Source organism: Ammodytes marinus (assembly GCF_949987685.1).
Source record: "Ammodytes marinus genome assembly, chromosome: 18".
Lineage (NCBI taxonomy): Eukaryota > Metazoa > Chordata > Actinopteri > Uranoscopiformes > Ammodytidae > Ammodytes > Ammodytes marinus.
In genome coordinates this window covers 3,364,636-3,379,037 of record NC_137222.1, presented here as the reverse complement: position 1 = coordinate 3,379,037, position 14,402 = coordinate 3,364,636, and the positions used below count along the sequence as shown (strand labels likewise).

General features: G+C 39.9%; 1 protein-coding gene across 1 annotated transcript in view; it reads right to left on the bottom strand.

The window, feature by feature from the left end:
• Window positions 1-815: 815 nt before the first annotated feature.
• LOC307265378 (synaptic vesicle glycoprotein 2C-like) overlaps window positions 816-14,402 on the bottom strand; it is a gene marked incomplete at both ends in the record, with an annotated part of 30,280 nt that continues 16,693 nt past the window's right edge. The window contains 11 exons of the mRNA XM_080047092.1: window positions 816-999; window positions 1,456-1,615; window positions 2,146-2,349; window positions 3,262-3,395; window positions 4,446-4,610; window positions 5,081-5,169; window positions 5,454-5,564; window positions 5,713-5,802; window positions 7,109-7,242; window positions 10,989-11,140; window positions 14,064-14,244. Of these exons, the coding sequence (XP_079903218.1) occupies window positions 816-999; window positions 1,456-1,615; window positions 2,146-2,349; window positions 3,262-3,395; window positions 4,446-4,610; window positions 5,081-5,169; window positions 5,454-5,564; window positions 5,713-5,802; window positions 7,109-7,242; window positions 10,989-11,140; window positions 14,064-14,244 (1,604 nt within the window). The remainder of the gene's footprint in view (window positions 1,000-1,455; window positions 1,616-2,145; window positions 2,350-3,261; window positions 3,396-4,445; window positions 4,611-5,080; window positions 5,170-5,453; window positions 5,565-5,712; window positions 5,803-7,108; window positions 7,243-10,988; window positions 11,141-14,063; window positions 14,245-14,402) is intronic.

Here is a 14,402-nt window from a genome sequence, read left to right as displayed (position 1 = left end):
AACGGTTTGACAGTTTTTTTGAAAGATGGCGCATGATTTTGAAGTAGTAAAGGGTATTCAGAAGCCCGAGCCTTTTACAGCTGTGACACATGCATTTGTGAGTAGCACGTGTGAAACAGCACATGGTAGATATTGAGCTGCTGCTGATATTCAAAGTTAATTTTTTTTCTTTAATCACCACCTATGATAATTCTAACGTCCTTAATTCTTTAAGACTGAATTCCTGAACGGATTCCCAAGATTTTTGGCAACTCACCTTTGACACATTTCTAACGTTTGATTGTAGACTTCAAACTCTTTATATCGACAGCTCATTGTTAAAGTAGCTATGAGGAACTTTCTGTTTTTGTTCATTCTTGCACCTCCTTTGGACAAAAGCAGTAGTGTTTTTACTACGCCAGCTGTTGTTCCTGGGTGAGCGTACCCATGACAAAGGCATTAAGAAAAACTATAGGAAAATAGCATTCTCTGCACTGATGGTCTTGTTTGCTGTTACATGTAATTGATGATCATCAGAGGATATGATAAAGTTCCTCGTAGCTACTTTAAGTTAAACTGAATTTCACTATTTTTCTATTATCAACCAGGTATTTGACACAGAAGTAACGGAATAACAGTCCATTGTCGTGTATTGTCTCAGTTTGTTAATATTGTCAACAATATTGATCAAATAATAAATACAAGAGAGTGATAGTGCAGAGCAGTGGTGAGTGAGATTTTCAAAATAAGAGTCCATATAAATGAGTGGTTATCCGATAAGCTGAGTAAATACCTGGTAAACAACATATTGTTATCAGCGTTAAGGGGGGGGGACATTACATGAGGACATTGGTGCGTGTGTCTGGCAGTCGCAGCCCGACCAAACCGCCACACACCAGCACAGACGAAGCCAGTAGAATGGGGATCGCCTTGGTGATGCCGACCAGCGAGCCGAATATCAGGTTGCCTAGCACCGCCGCTAGTTTACACAAAGCGTTACAGAAGCCGAAGCCAGTTCCCCTGAAAAACAACAAGGAGACAGAGGGGAGAGTTAGATACAAAGCAAGGCATACACATTAAGCAATAGCCCCCTGGTGTTCACAAAAAAAAAGTTTTGTTCAATTAAACAAGAGAGAAAGGAAAATAAAATATGTAACCTCTGAAAGAAAAATTGACAACATTTGGTGCCTTTTTCACCAACAAATAGTGAGAAACCAGGCCAACTCAAGCCTCTTATTTTTTTAGGAAAACTACCTACTTTTGAGTCCACTGATAATCTTGTTGAAATAACTTATCTTTCATATGTCATCAAAACAAGTTTTACTATATACATTTGAAACAGTAAAAGTTGTGCCAACTGATTCTACTAACTTTGTTAAACAAATAACAAAAAACTAAATAAAAAATTAGATTTTTTCCAAACTTTCTCATTTTTACAGTACATGAAAAATGACACATTATTAGAGCCTAACTGACCTCCTGTCTGTGGGGTAGAGCTCTGCGGTGACCACATCCAGAGAGTTCCAGGCGGAGATGCTGAGGCCGTTGTAGAGGCAAAGCATGAAGATCATCATCGACTCGCTGGTGCCAAACCAGAGGAAGAAACAACTGATACCTGACAGCACCATGGAGCCTCCTAAAGGACACAACAACAACAACAACAACAACACATAGGTTACATCATTGTTTAGGCACAACAACACACTTGGGTTAAATCTAAGGCAAATTTCCATTAATATGATTTACATGAGTTTAAATACAACAACAACACATCATTAAAGGTGGAGTGAGTGATCCTGGAGAATGCTTGTTGTCAAAATAATTTTTTGTCAAATTCAGTGAATATCTCAATATTTTCTGCTACCTGTCCGTACTGTGTATGAGCTGACAAAAAAAATCCTGTGTTAAATCACAGCCTTGGCTCTGTAAACAGGCCCATCATAGCTGGCGACATACTGGTTTACAGAGCCTAGACTCTGTATTAACACTGGATTTTTCTTCAGTGCATACACAGTAAGGACAGGTTTCATTTCCATTCGGCATCGGCCAACTTCACAGAGGACATGAAAACATTCTGCAATAGAGATGGTTTTCTGTTCATAGCTAAAACAAAAAAAGTTAAATCAGGTCCTAATACTACTACTGCTGGAGAATGTTTCCTCTTACCTAACATGCTGAGACGTCCTATTTTGTCCATTAGCAGTGCGGACACGATGTTGCCAGGTAACACAGCCAGCGTTCCCAGGAAGTTGACGAAATAGACCCAGTAGGCGCTGTAGTCGTCATCAAAGGTCATCTGACAGCCCGTCTTGTTGTGATGGAAGGAGCTGTTGATCACCCTCGAGTTTGTCAGTTTGGCGTCGTCGATATCTGTTAATGTGAGAGACAAGAGGACAGTTTTGATTCAGTGTTTAAATAATGCATTAGGTAAAAAGCCAGAGCCAGCTTCTGATTGGTTCATGTTGTCGTCAATCTAGCCTCGTCAGACTAGCAAAATCTCACAAGCTTATTCTTCGATCCATAGTTGACGTCAACGACTACATGAACCAATCAAGGGGCTGCCTTCCACTAATGGATGGAAAGTGGGGAGGGTCCGGTCTGACTGGAGGCTAGATTGACGACCAAATGAACCAATCAGGGGCTGCCTTTGCTGGTTGCAAATAGACTACAGTTCCCATGGGACATAGCAGCAACCGGACCTGCCCTTATTGTTTCCATGTTCAGTGCTTTCCCATTACAATTGCTCGAGGGAACTATATTTTTTCTCCCAAAAGGTCTGATTCAGCTCTAGTTCCTCTACGAACATCTAAAACGCCTACCCTGCCTTTTACTGTTCTTAGTTCCTGCCTGTGTTTTTGTCAGCCCCCCAAAAGTGATTGGATTGCACTTTATATAACATAGCCTGGACTTATTAAAGGAACAGTGGGATGATGTTACTAATTCTAATGCAGACGTCATGGTTTTTGTCTTCATTGAAATAAAAAAAACATGCCTTGAGAGTATAAGGGGGAAGCTCCCTTTTTAAAGTTTGTATTCAGCTGCTCAGAGACTCAAGTTCATACGTAAGAGTATTTGAATCATATGAGAGAAAAAAATAGATGAGGAAGCTTTTGCTGACTGGGGTACAGTTGGAAAGATGTTGACAGTTTCAAACTTTCGAGATCAATAACCGAGAGGCCCTGTGAGAATTATGTGGAAGGAATCTGCAGTATAATAGAATTTTCCAGGAGCGGGGAAGAAAAAATATCTCAGTGAAGATTTTGGACTGGTGTGTGTACTGACCCGTGTTGTAGAAGAATGAATCCACAAAGGTGCAGTTGTTGAAGGAGGATCCCACGGAGGTCACGTCTTCAAAGTAACAGTTGATAAAAGACGACTCGATGAACGTGACCGCCTTGAACTTCATACCGATAAACCTGTAGGAGGAAGAAATATGAATGATTTGCCTTTTTAGTATTGATACAAAAGTTTCAAATTAGGCAGTTTTTGTTGATAGTAGCGCCTCCCTTTGGACTACAGTGGTTGTGTGTTTACGTCACCAGTGCCTGCTGTACTTCCAGCCGGGAATTCGGAGCTGAGCAAAGGCATTAATAATAAGTATATAACAAATAAGACTGTTTCATAAACATTTCAAAGTTCCTAGTGTCTTTTAATAGCAATGTTAAGTGGCAACACATTACAATAATAACAGAATTTTGATTAGGGGTCAATAAAAGTCGAGAGTCTGCCCTGTCTGCAGCAATACAACCGGGCTAAACAAGTCAGTTACTGGTCCGTATGATCTGTTGCATGCACAGTGCTATTGGTCTTGATTTAATCTGTAAACGTGCAGTCTGGTCTCCAGTGTGTGTTTTCTATCTGGCTTTTGTCTAAGTGATATAATCAGATGGGGGGGTGGGGGGTGGGTGTGTGTGTGTGTGTGTTTACGGGTGTGAGAGAGGGAGAGAGAGAGAGATAAGCCTTTTAATATCCTGGTGGTTTGGGAGATAAAGGAGTCATTTTACCGTCAACTATGTGTTGTTTGCAGAGCTAGCGATTAGTATTGCAATGCTACCACACATGTGGACAAGAAGCTTTAACAGCGATTTTGGCGAATGCTTGTTTTCAAAATCTAAATCGGTGAGTATCTCCTCACGATCAGCTACCTGTCCGAAGTGTGTGTGTGCTACAAAAAAATCAGGCCTAGGTTCTGTGAACTGGTTTGTAAGCAAAGGGTATGTAAACAAAGGGTGCCCAATTGTATAGCTAGCAACATACGAGTTCACAGAGCCTAGGCTGTGTATTTACACCAGTTTGTTTTTCAGCCTGCACACAGTACAGTATGTACAGGTAGCAGACCGTGAGGAGATACTCACTGATTTTGATTTTGAAAACAAGCATTCTCCAAAATCGCTCTTAAAGCCTCTTGTCCACAAGTTTGGTAGAATTGCATTTACTACATTTTATTTTATGATTTATTTTCTTACCTGTCATTGAGGAACATCCCGTTGCGGTGTATCTGGTTCTCCAGGGTGAAGTTGAAGGTGAAGTCTTCTATGCGTTCGCTGTTGTGGATCTTGACCCGTGACGCGTACTCGTCGGCCTGCAGGTGTTTGATCACGTCGGGGAACCACACGGAAAGCCCGTAGAACCTGGACACAGCAACAGCCTCTGGAGTAAAGTGTGTGGTACATGTGGATGTGGTCACTGATTCAACCCCCCAAACCCCCTACCCTAATAAGGCTTTTTCCCAGGCCCGTCTTTGTAAGTAATATTTTTTTTTCTTAATGACCTGCCTGGTTAAATAAAGGTAAAATAATTTAAATAAACACAATAAATGCTTGCCATTGGCTGATTCTGGTCTCCATGAATTCTTCGCCATATCTTTATACTATATAGTCATTTCACTTTATACTGTAGTCACTATTTACTGTATGTATCTTGCTCCTTTTTTACTGATCTACTGTAGTATGTATTTTCTTATGTACAATAAAGAAAGACATTTAACATTTAACATGACAGAAGCGTAAAAAAAACATGGGAGTGTAGAAGTGATGCTTGAGATGTCAGGCACTGTGAAGATGCAGAAAAAGCTCTTAATAATATATTGTGAGTCACTCACCCAAAGGACAGAGTAAACCAGACTGCAGCCAGTTTCAAGGTGTTGTCTCTCACAGGGTAGTCGAAGCATTTCATAAACGTCAACCAGATCTATAATGAATGAAAAAATACTTTTAATCAATTCAGAATATTCAAACCATACAAATTCACTTTAAAGTTATAATGTATAGTAATCAACTTTGTGTCAACTCATTTGGAGATGGTTTGAATTTGATTTTTTCATTTATATGAAAAAGTTATGCACTATAGCTTTAAATTAAAGATTTTTTTAAATTAAAATGTAGGATAAGTGAAACTGATTTAGTATGAAATCAAGATACTAAGGCACTTTAGCTCTAAAAACAAACCAGGACAAAAAAACAAAATCAACTTACAGCTCTGAGCTCATTCTTGATCTTGAAGAGGACCTTGAGCACGGGGTTGGCTGACTCATTCTGCATCTCCACCAGCTCGTCCAGCTGTTTGGGGATCTTGATCCTGTTCACCTGTAGGGGGAGACACCGGTCCGTCAATAACCTCTTCAAATAGCACCAAAGCACTGTATTTTTGGAACAATTGAACTGCAGCAGTAAGAAGGATAGGTAATTATGGTGACCTGTGTGTGTGTGTGTGTGTGTGTGTGTGTGTACTCACAGTGAAGACTCTCTCGGGCTCTCCGCGGGCACGCATGTTGGTGTCATGGATCTGTTTGAGCACCATCCAGGCCTCGTCATGTTTACCCATCTAAAGGAGAAGTACGTCATATTATTACAATACAGTATGTCAGAATATTGTGTGTGTGTGTGTGTGTGTGTGTGTGTGTGTGTGTGTGTATATGATGAAGCATACACCATTCATATTTATTGGATGGGGCTAGTTAACTATACAGGTGTTTTCCAGAGATACTCCCATAGCATTACTCAGGCTTGCTTGCATACCTTTGTGCACATTTGGCTTACAACACTTATAGCCGGTGCAAAAGTGAGTAGGGACAGTAACATCTTCCCTGTCATGCGTATGATGGTTCATGGTAGTTTATACACTTATGAACGTGTGTGTGCATATATAAAATGTATATGTGTGAGTGTATGTATAGTAACAATTTCAGGAATATGCATAAAATGGGGAATAGGACTAGACATTACATTATGAAATCACTATAAAACAGCAGCCAATACATGATTATTGAGTATGGAGAATAATACTTCTTTTCTCTTATTTGACATGTTCACTTGGTTAAATATTTCATTTGGATTGTTCATTTTACTTTGTTTGGTTGATTTATTCACAAAAATCGTAATGTTTTTTTCTTTTACTGACTGTAAATCATCCTCCATACCATAATGTATTAGTTTTTTAGCCTGCATCTATCCCTTTCACCGAACGCATTAGATGTAGCTCACGTCCCTCTCCCACACACCCCTAAGGAGGCGCCCCTAACAGCTTTAAAACCTTGACATTAATGCAATGATGCACTTTGGGATGTAGATATTTATTTCTGAAGCACCACAACAACAACTCCGGCATTACAATTATATCCCACAAACGTTTTGATATTCTCTGATAGCCACAGAGATCATTATCATGGTCATTAAGAGTGATAATGGTGCGGGCAGTATCACAACATACAGGCTGTGTTCCAAATCGCATACTCTCTCTTTTTTTCTATTCTACATACTACATCTTATCATAAAAATAATCTAGTAGGCATACAATTGGGACATACTTTTCCTTGTTTATTTCATCAAAACATTGCGCCTTGAACTTGCCTCTTGCTTATATATCTCTCATCACTGTTTTTTTTTTCACTCAGAGGCTTAGTCGATGTGACGTAAGTTCTAATGTGCAGTGGATTGTGGGTCAAAATCAACCCATAAAGCTCCTGATTTCAACACTAATTTTTTTCGACAAGATGTAGTAGGGTATCTGGGAATTTTAAAGCATGCTGCGTCTGAACATATGAATTGGAACATCCTAAATCTTTTTCTACCATACTAAATAGCAAGGGAGTATGGGGATTGTAACGCAGGGGACAGTGTATATTTCTTACCTCCAGGAAGAAGCGTGGGCTCTCAGGCATGAATGTGAGAGCGACCACCGCAGACACGCACGGCAGCGCACACACAACCACAAACACTCTCCAGCTGTGGAACTGGTAGGCTGAACCCATGCTGAAGCTCCAGCCTGCACACAGGGAAAATCAGACGCATAGAAAGACACAAATACAGTCAGAAATAATGCTTTGAAGAAGTTCAATTCAATGAGATGATAAATAAAGTATTAGTGCGTACAATACACACACAAAAACTCTTTTGAACAAGGTTACTACTGAAGTGTTGCGTAAAAAAGAATACTTCATCCATACGGAACCGGCGTTCTATCATTATAAAATCGCTATTATAATATAATGAATGAGGTTTTTCTTCCCTCAGTCTTCCCTCAGTCTTCCCATATGATCTCAGAGTTCAATACACCTTCATATTTCCACCAGTGAAGTAGGTCTTTAATATATTCGGAAGGTTATTTGGGTGTTGCAACTGTAGGTATAGAGTATAGACAGAACATGGCTCCTAGGCTGTTGGAAGGTACTTTACATATTTCAGCACCATGGACAGAGATTCACATAGAGACGAGAAGCGAAAAAAATCTGAGGAGCTAGTTTTTATTTCATTATGCACTTTGAGTAAAAAAAATTCTCACCGATTGATGTACAGTATATATAAAAGTCTCTAAAAATATAGGGAAGATTTAAAAGTAGATTCAAACTGTTTAAATCCAAAGTAGACTTTCTAGTTTTTCACAAGCCTTTCTATTATTCCACTTTTAAGTTTTGTATTACACAAAATCTGTTTAACATTACAAGTCAGATTGCTGGAAGAAGTCACAGCAGACCGTTTGTCAACAAGTCTGAAGAAACAACATGTTAGGTTGTTTGTTGTAAGACCTGTGTGTGTGTGTGTGTGTGTGTGTGTGTGTGTGTGTGTGTGTGTGTGTGTGTGTGTGTGTGTGTGTGTGTGTGTGTGTGTGTGTGTGTGTGTGTGTGTGTGTGTGTGTGTGTGTGTGTGTGTGTGTGTGTGTGTGTGTGTGTGTGTGTGTGTGTGTGTGTGTGTGTGTGTGTGTGTGTGTGTGTGTGTGTGTGTGTGTGTGTGTGTGTGTGTGTGTGTGTGTGTGTGTGTGTGTGTGTGTGTGTGTGTGTGTGTGTGTGTGTGTGTGTGTGTGTGTGTGTGCGTGTGTGTGTGTGTGCGCGCGTGTTACAAACCTCATTATGGGGATTATAGCTTTAATGGACTAGAGGGGATGGCTGACTGATTCAGATACTCAGCAAGATTTATGATCCTACTCTACAGTACACACACAACCACACACACTGTCCTTGGCCCATTGTTCAATGCTGTGACACAAATTTTAAAGCGTAGGTATGTGCGTGAACACACACACACACACACACACACACACAGAACCACAAAACAGAAAGATTTACAGAAAAATCAGACAATGCGGAAACCACACACCACACTTAAAACCCAGACGGCAGTTCTTTTACTGTATCACTTTTTTTAACACCTTTTAAAAAGACAAAATAACACACATAGATACACACACACACACACACACACACACACTTACACACATGCACACACACACACACACGCACACACTTTATGGCCCCTGTCCACCAGTCAATGCAAGGAGCACTGCGGCGGAACCTATTACCCACACACCACTGTGTCTTGGAGAAAAAATGTGTTAAAACACTGACGTCTAATCAATTGACCTCAATTATGAGCTGACACACACACACACACACACACACACACATAAAGTTTGTGAAGAGAAACGGAGAGGCACTAAAATGGCCACTTCTAACGCTACTTGTCCAGAGCCATGTATGGCACACTGTACGTCCATGTTTTTTCTTAGCAGTAGAATCAACAACTGAAACATTTCTTGGGCATTTCTTGTGATTTTTCTGAGCTCCTGCACCAGTGTTGGGGGGGCAACACCAGTTTGTAAACGCTGCCATACTGAGAAATACAGAGAGAGTTTTGTGGAGCTGATAGATAGGCTTAATCAACTTTGTGTCAAACTCATTTGGCGACGGCTTGATGGTCGCCGACATTCATTTATATCAAAAAAGTTACGCACTGTAGCTTTAAAACCATTTCTTTCTCTCCCGTTTTCAATGGCTGCCTCCCTCAGTCCCTCTAGCCCTCTGCTGTATGCTTCAACCTTTCCATTACCCCCGACACAGGCACCATAAATCAGACACACTCTCTCTCCACCTCTCCCTAACCCCCCCTGGTTCTCTCCTAATCTCTCTCTCCGCTGCTCTTTCCAGATTGATTTTTATTCTGTTCATTTTGTCCCTATCCGTCTGACACACTCTCTTCTCTGTTATCCCACAGCTCTCCCCAACTATGTGTTATGAGATGTGTTATAGCGGACAACCTTTTATGTTATTTTTTCTACCCACAACACTGTAGTGGTGCTTTGCTTGTGCTATTGTCAGAGCCTCCACCTACACCGCCACCTGCTTTGTGTTACTGTGTGCTCCCTGAAATGTGTTAATTTCTATATAACAGGTGCTATGAGGAACTTTTAAATATTTCTGAAACAGTCAAAATTGTATCTGTTGTTTTTTTTAATTAATTTTATTCTTAGCACTTTGTGACCCTGTCTGTGAAAAGCGCTTTATAAATACATTTTACTTACTTACTTACTTACTTACTTACTTACTTACTTACTTACTTCTAGTGCCCTGCTGGCATTGTAATGACATGTACAGTGCATTAAAGACTTACTTCACCGGTGGAAATATGAAGTTGTATTGACCTTTGAGATCCTATGTAGTATAAATGTGCAAAAATGTTAGAAATCGGTTCATCCTAGCCTGAGAAAAGACAGAAAGAGTGTTTTATGGTATCACTGCCTACATTTTCCCATGTGTGACATCACACATGGGAAAATCTAGGGTTATGATTAACAGGAAAGCTGGGCTAAGGGAAGACTGAGGAAAGACTGAGGGAAGAAAAACCTCATTCATTATATTTAGGGCTGTCAAATTAACGTGTTAATTTCGATTAATTAACCACAGAAAAATTAACGCGATTAAATAAATTTACGCAGATTAATCGCACTTCTATAATGCCTTTTGACCCGGTGCAAAAGTGGTGCGGAGCTGCACCTGTAGCTTTTATATGTCCATGTTGCCGGGCCGGGCGCGCGGGTAAAAGGGAGAAATGTAAAGAGTGAAGCAGGGGAAAGGGGCCGACTCGAGGGCTCTATGGACGGTTTATGGGATGCTTCGGCAAATAAACATGAAGGTAGGAAGACATCTTACTTAATTCTCCGCAGTGTCCGTGCATTATTGATTTAGTGGGTGCAACAATGTAGGCTATAAGTTCAAAACAGTAGGCCTATCTCTCAATCTTCCTCCAATTTTGTTTGCTAGCTGTCTCGCACTTAAACGAGTGTGTGTGTGTGTGTGTGTCAATATTTTAGCCTATAAGTAGGCTACGAAATGGTGGCAGTGCAGCGCTGTCTGTTGTGGGAGATGGAAAGTCGTCATTTGTCTGCTTGTTTTTTTGAGAAAATTCGGCGCTAGTTCATGTATAAAGCTGGCTGAGGGGAGGAGACAGAAGTTACGAGAGACGGAGAGCGAGCGAGCGCGCGCGAGAGAGAGAGAGAGAAAGAGAGAGAGAGAGAGAAACAAACAGTAGTAGGCTATACAGCTGTTTATAAACAGGTATAAAAGTGTCATAAAAGTAAGCGATTAATTTAGATTAATTAATCACAGAGCCTGTAATTAATTAGATTAATTTTTTTAATCGCTTGACAGCCCTAATTATATTATAATAGTGATTTTATAATGATAGAACGCCGGTTCCGTATAGGTGAAGTGTTCCTTTTACGTCATAGCTGCCACTCACCATAGTGTGGTATGATGGCCCAGGCCATGGCCGAGGCGTAGATTCCTCCGATCATCCAGAACATACACAGCCAGCTCAGATGTTCTCCTCTCTTCTCTCTGGCTAACACCTCCGCAAAGTACGAGAACACGATCGGGACCGCTCCACCAATCCTGAAAATACACAGTTTGATGTAGTTAGATATACTGCATGTGTCCCTCAGTTGACCAAACTTTATTATAATTATATTAATATGTGTGAAGACAAATATTTACTAACACCCAAACTTACGCACAATGATCACAATGTTAGATCTGAGCTGAATCACTGGAGCAGCCAACTGGGACATTTTGATTTGTCACTGCTGAATGTCGGCAGAAACCTTATTCCCAAAACACATTCTTCCTTTTTATTTTTATTTTTTTCATTTCATTTATTTATTTACGGTTCACGGCCATAGCACATGGCATGGAGCACATCAAATCAAATCATTACAAAACAAAACAATGGTGCACGGCAAGGACAAAAAAAAACATTACTTAAACAATGGCAGGACATTTCTAAGAAAAGCACCAGTTTTAACAATAACCCCTAGCTGGGTTATTTGACCTTAAAAGCAAAATCAGTTTGTACATGGAAGGAAAATGAACATAATATTGTGGGAGGTATTTTTTTCTATAATGCATTACATTTAAATTCTTCCACTCATAAAACCCTTTAGTATCACTCAAACCACAGTGATCAACCAGCTTTTAAATTAGTTTGACTTCAAGAATGCAAATCTAAAATAAAGATATGATTTCTAAGAATGAATATCTTAAAGGTGCTACAAGGAACTTTTCAATATTTCTGAAACAGTCAAATTTTTCCTCTGATGATCATAAATTACATGTTACAGCAAACGAGACCATCAGTGCAAAGAATTCTATTTTTATATAGTTTTCCCAATACCTTTGTCATGGGTCCCTCACCCTGGAACTACAGCTGGCATAGTAGAAAACACTACCGCTTTTGTCTAAAGGGGGTGCAAGAATTAACAAAAGCTGAAAGTTCCTCAGAGGACCTTAACATAAAATGTTTTACTTTTCTGAATCAAAATATGTAACTATACACTTATTTAATTTCTGTATGAAGACCTGAAATCAATCCATATCGTTTGACAAATGAAGAGTTTGAATCTATTTTTTCTCACTATTTGTAGAGACAGTTCATGGCAGCAGAGTTAATGAGGTCATAAAAATCTTAATGAAACGAGCAAAATCTAGTCCAACTAGCAAACAACGCTCAATGCCAGATCGTATTTCTCCCAGATTGAGGTTTTAAAGACACCAAAAAAAAATAATCTGTTTGGATAGATTTCCAAAAATAAATAGCTACATTTTTTGAAAGTTATATACAATCATAACTCTATTTTACCACCACCATCAATGTTCACCTGCAAACAGATTGAAAATGAAGTGTTGTAATAAAACCAACTAATTAGAAATTGAACACAAAGCCATAAAGGTAGAAGGTGTTTATAGACAAAGATAAGAGGAGAGGCTTACCGGTTGCTTTTACAGCCTTATTTAAACACAAGTGTGAGTGGGAGGTAATCAGGTAGATATACTCCTAGAAACAGGACAATTAAAGTAAGTGTATAAGGAAAGGTCAGACCATTTGTGTCGGTTGTAATGTCTGATGTGGATATCTGTTCACAATCGGGACATTTTAGGATTCTCCACTACAGCAAATTGGAAATACATGTTTTCGTAATTTTTTAAAAACTTTTTCTTGTCATTGACAGTTTGTGACTTGAATCTCTGATGATTTGGACTTTGGACTCGAGGAAAATTTGAGTTCTGGGGCAGAGAGGCAGAGCGGTTGGGCTTGTGTAGATAAAAATATAAGTATAAACTGGAAGCTGAAACACACACACACACACACACACACACACACACCACACACACACACACACACACACACACACACACACACACACACACACAGCGACCTCTGCATCAACATCAACGTCCATTGTCCCCATTATACATTTTATTGGTACAAAGTGTGTCCCATAATCATGCTATAATTATATTTCCTATCATTTACTGTATATTGTCTTGCTCAGTAGCTTGACGTTTGATGTGGAGGTGACCTTAATAAGTCATATAAGACCAGGGATGACAGATGACGTGAGATGGCAAGGTGTCACATTTATCAGGCGTGTGTGCAGCCAGGCCAAGCAGACCACGCCAGCAATCAAACGCACAGATGTTCATTTACTGTCCTCAGATCATTTATGCAAACGTTTTGGTTTTTTCGTTGTGTTACTCTCTCCCGGGACGGGCCGGTGCCAGGCAGTTAGAGTAACAGTATAACCCCTTGTCACGCAATTTGACTTTGTAAGGAGGGAGACAGCTGAGGAACCAATGGGAAGACAGATCAGGGTTGGAGAGAGTGTTAGCTGAAATAGGGGCTTTTAGTCTTATCAACTACGATGGACTTTTAGGGCCACTTGAAGTTTTCTGAGACTTGGACAATAATAAGAGAAAAAAATTGCAATATTGCGAGGATAAAGTTGTATATTTAGGCGGTGTGTTATTTTTATAAGCTTGTGAAGTTGTAGTCTAGGCCTACTTCAGTATAGGTTTCACAAATAAGGAAATGTTTAATCTTTTGGCAAATAAATTGCTGTGGGCTGTGTGGCATTATGGCTTTGACACTCGAGTTAAACAGTGGGTGACCACCACTCTATTAATCCATTCTCGCCCTTTTAGGTTACTTGATATGTTTTGGAGAATTTTTCTACATTTCTATCGTAACATAACGACTTATTTCTTGTAAAAATAAGGCTTCATTCTTGTAAAATGACTCTTTTCTAGTGATTAAATTAGTTTTCTCCCTCATCGTGGCCTTCTATCGTTAGTATCAGCTGAAATACGAATTCAATAAGTCTTGAAATCAGAGATCGGAACTGAACAAAAATTAATTGGTGCATGTTTAATAAGACAAATACATTACAGACTAGTGTGTGTGTGTCTGTATGTGAGTGTGTGTGTGTCTGTCTGTCTGTCTGTCTGTCTGTCTGTCTGTCTCAGTGTGAGCTCAACTCACCCGAAGCCAGACAGCATGCGACAGAAGAGGAACATGCTGTAGCCCTGGACGAAGGAGGACAGGAAGGCGAAGAATCCGTTGACAGACATGGAGATGAGCAGACACTGTTTACGGCCCAGTCTGTCCGATAGCCCGCCCCAAAAGAACGCTCCAACCATCATACCCAAGTACACTATGCTGCCTGTGAAACACAGAGAGAGAGAGAGAGATGGAGGGATAGAGAGAGAGAGAGAGAGAGAGAGAGATGGAGGGATAGAGAAAGAGATTTGATTTTTAGATTGTTACAAAACACTTTAATTAAATAATTTTATTTTTCACAATTCAACAGTTCGACCAAGT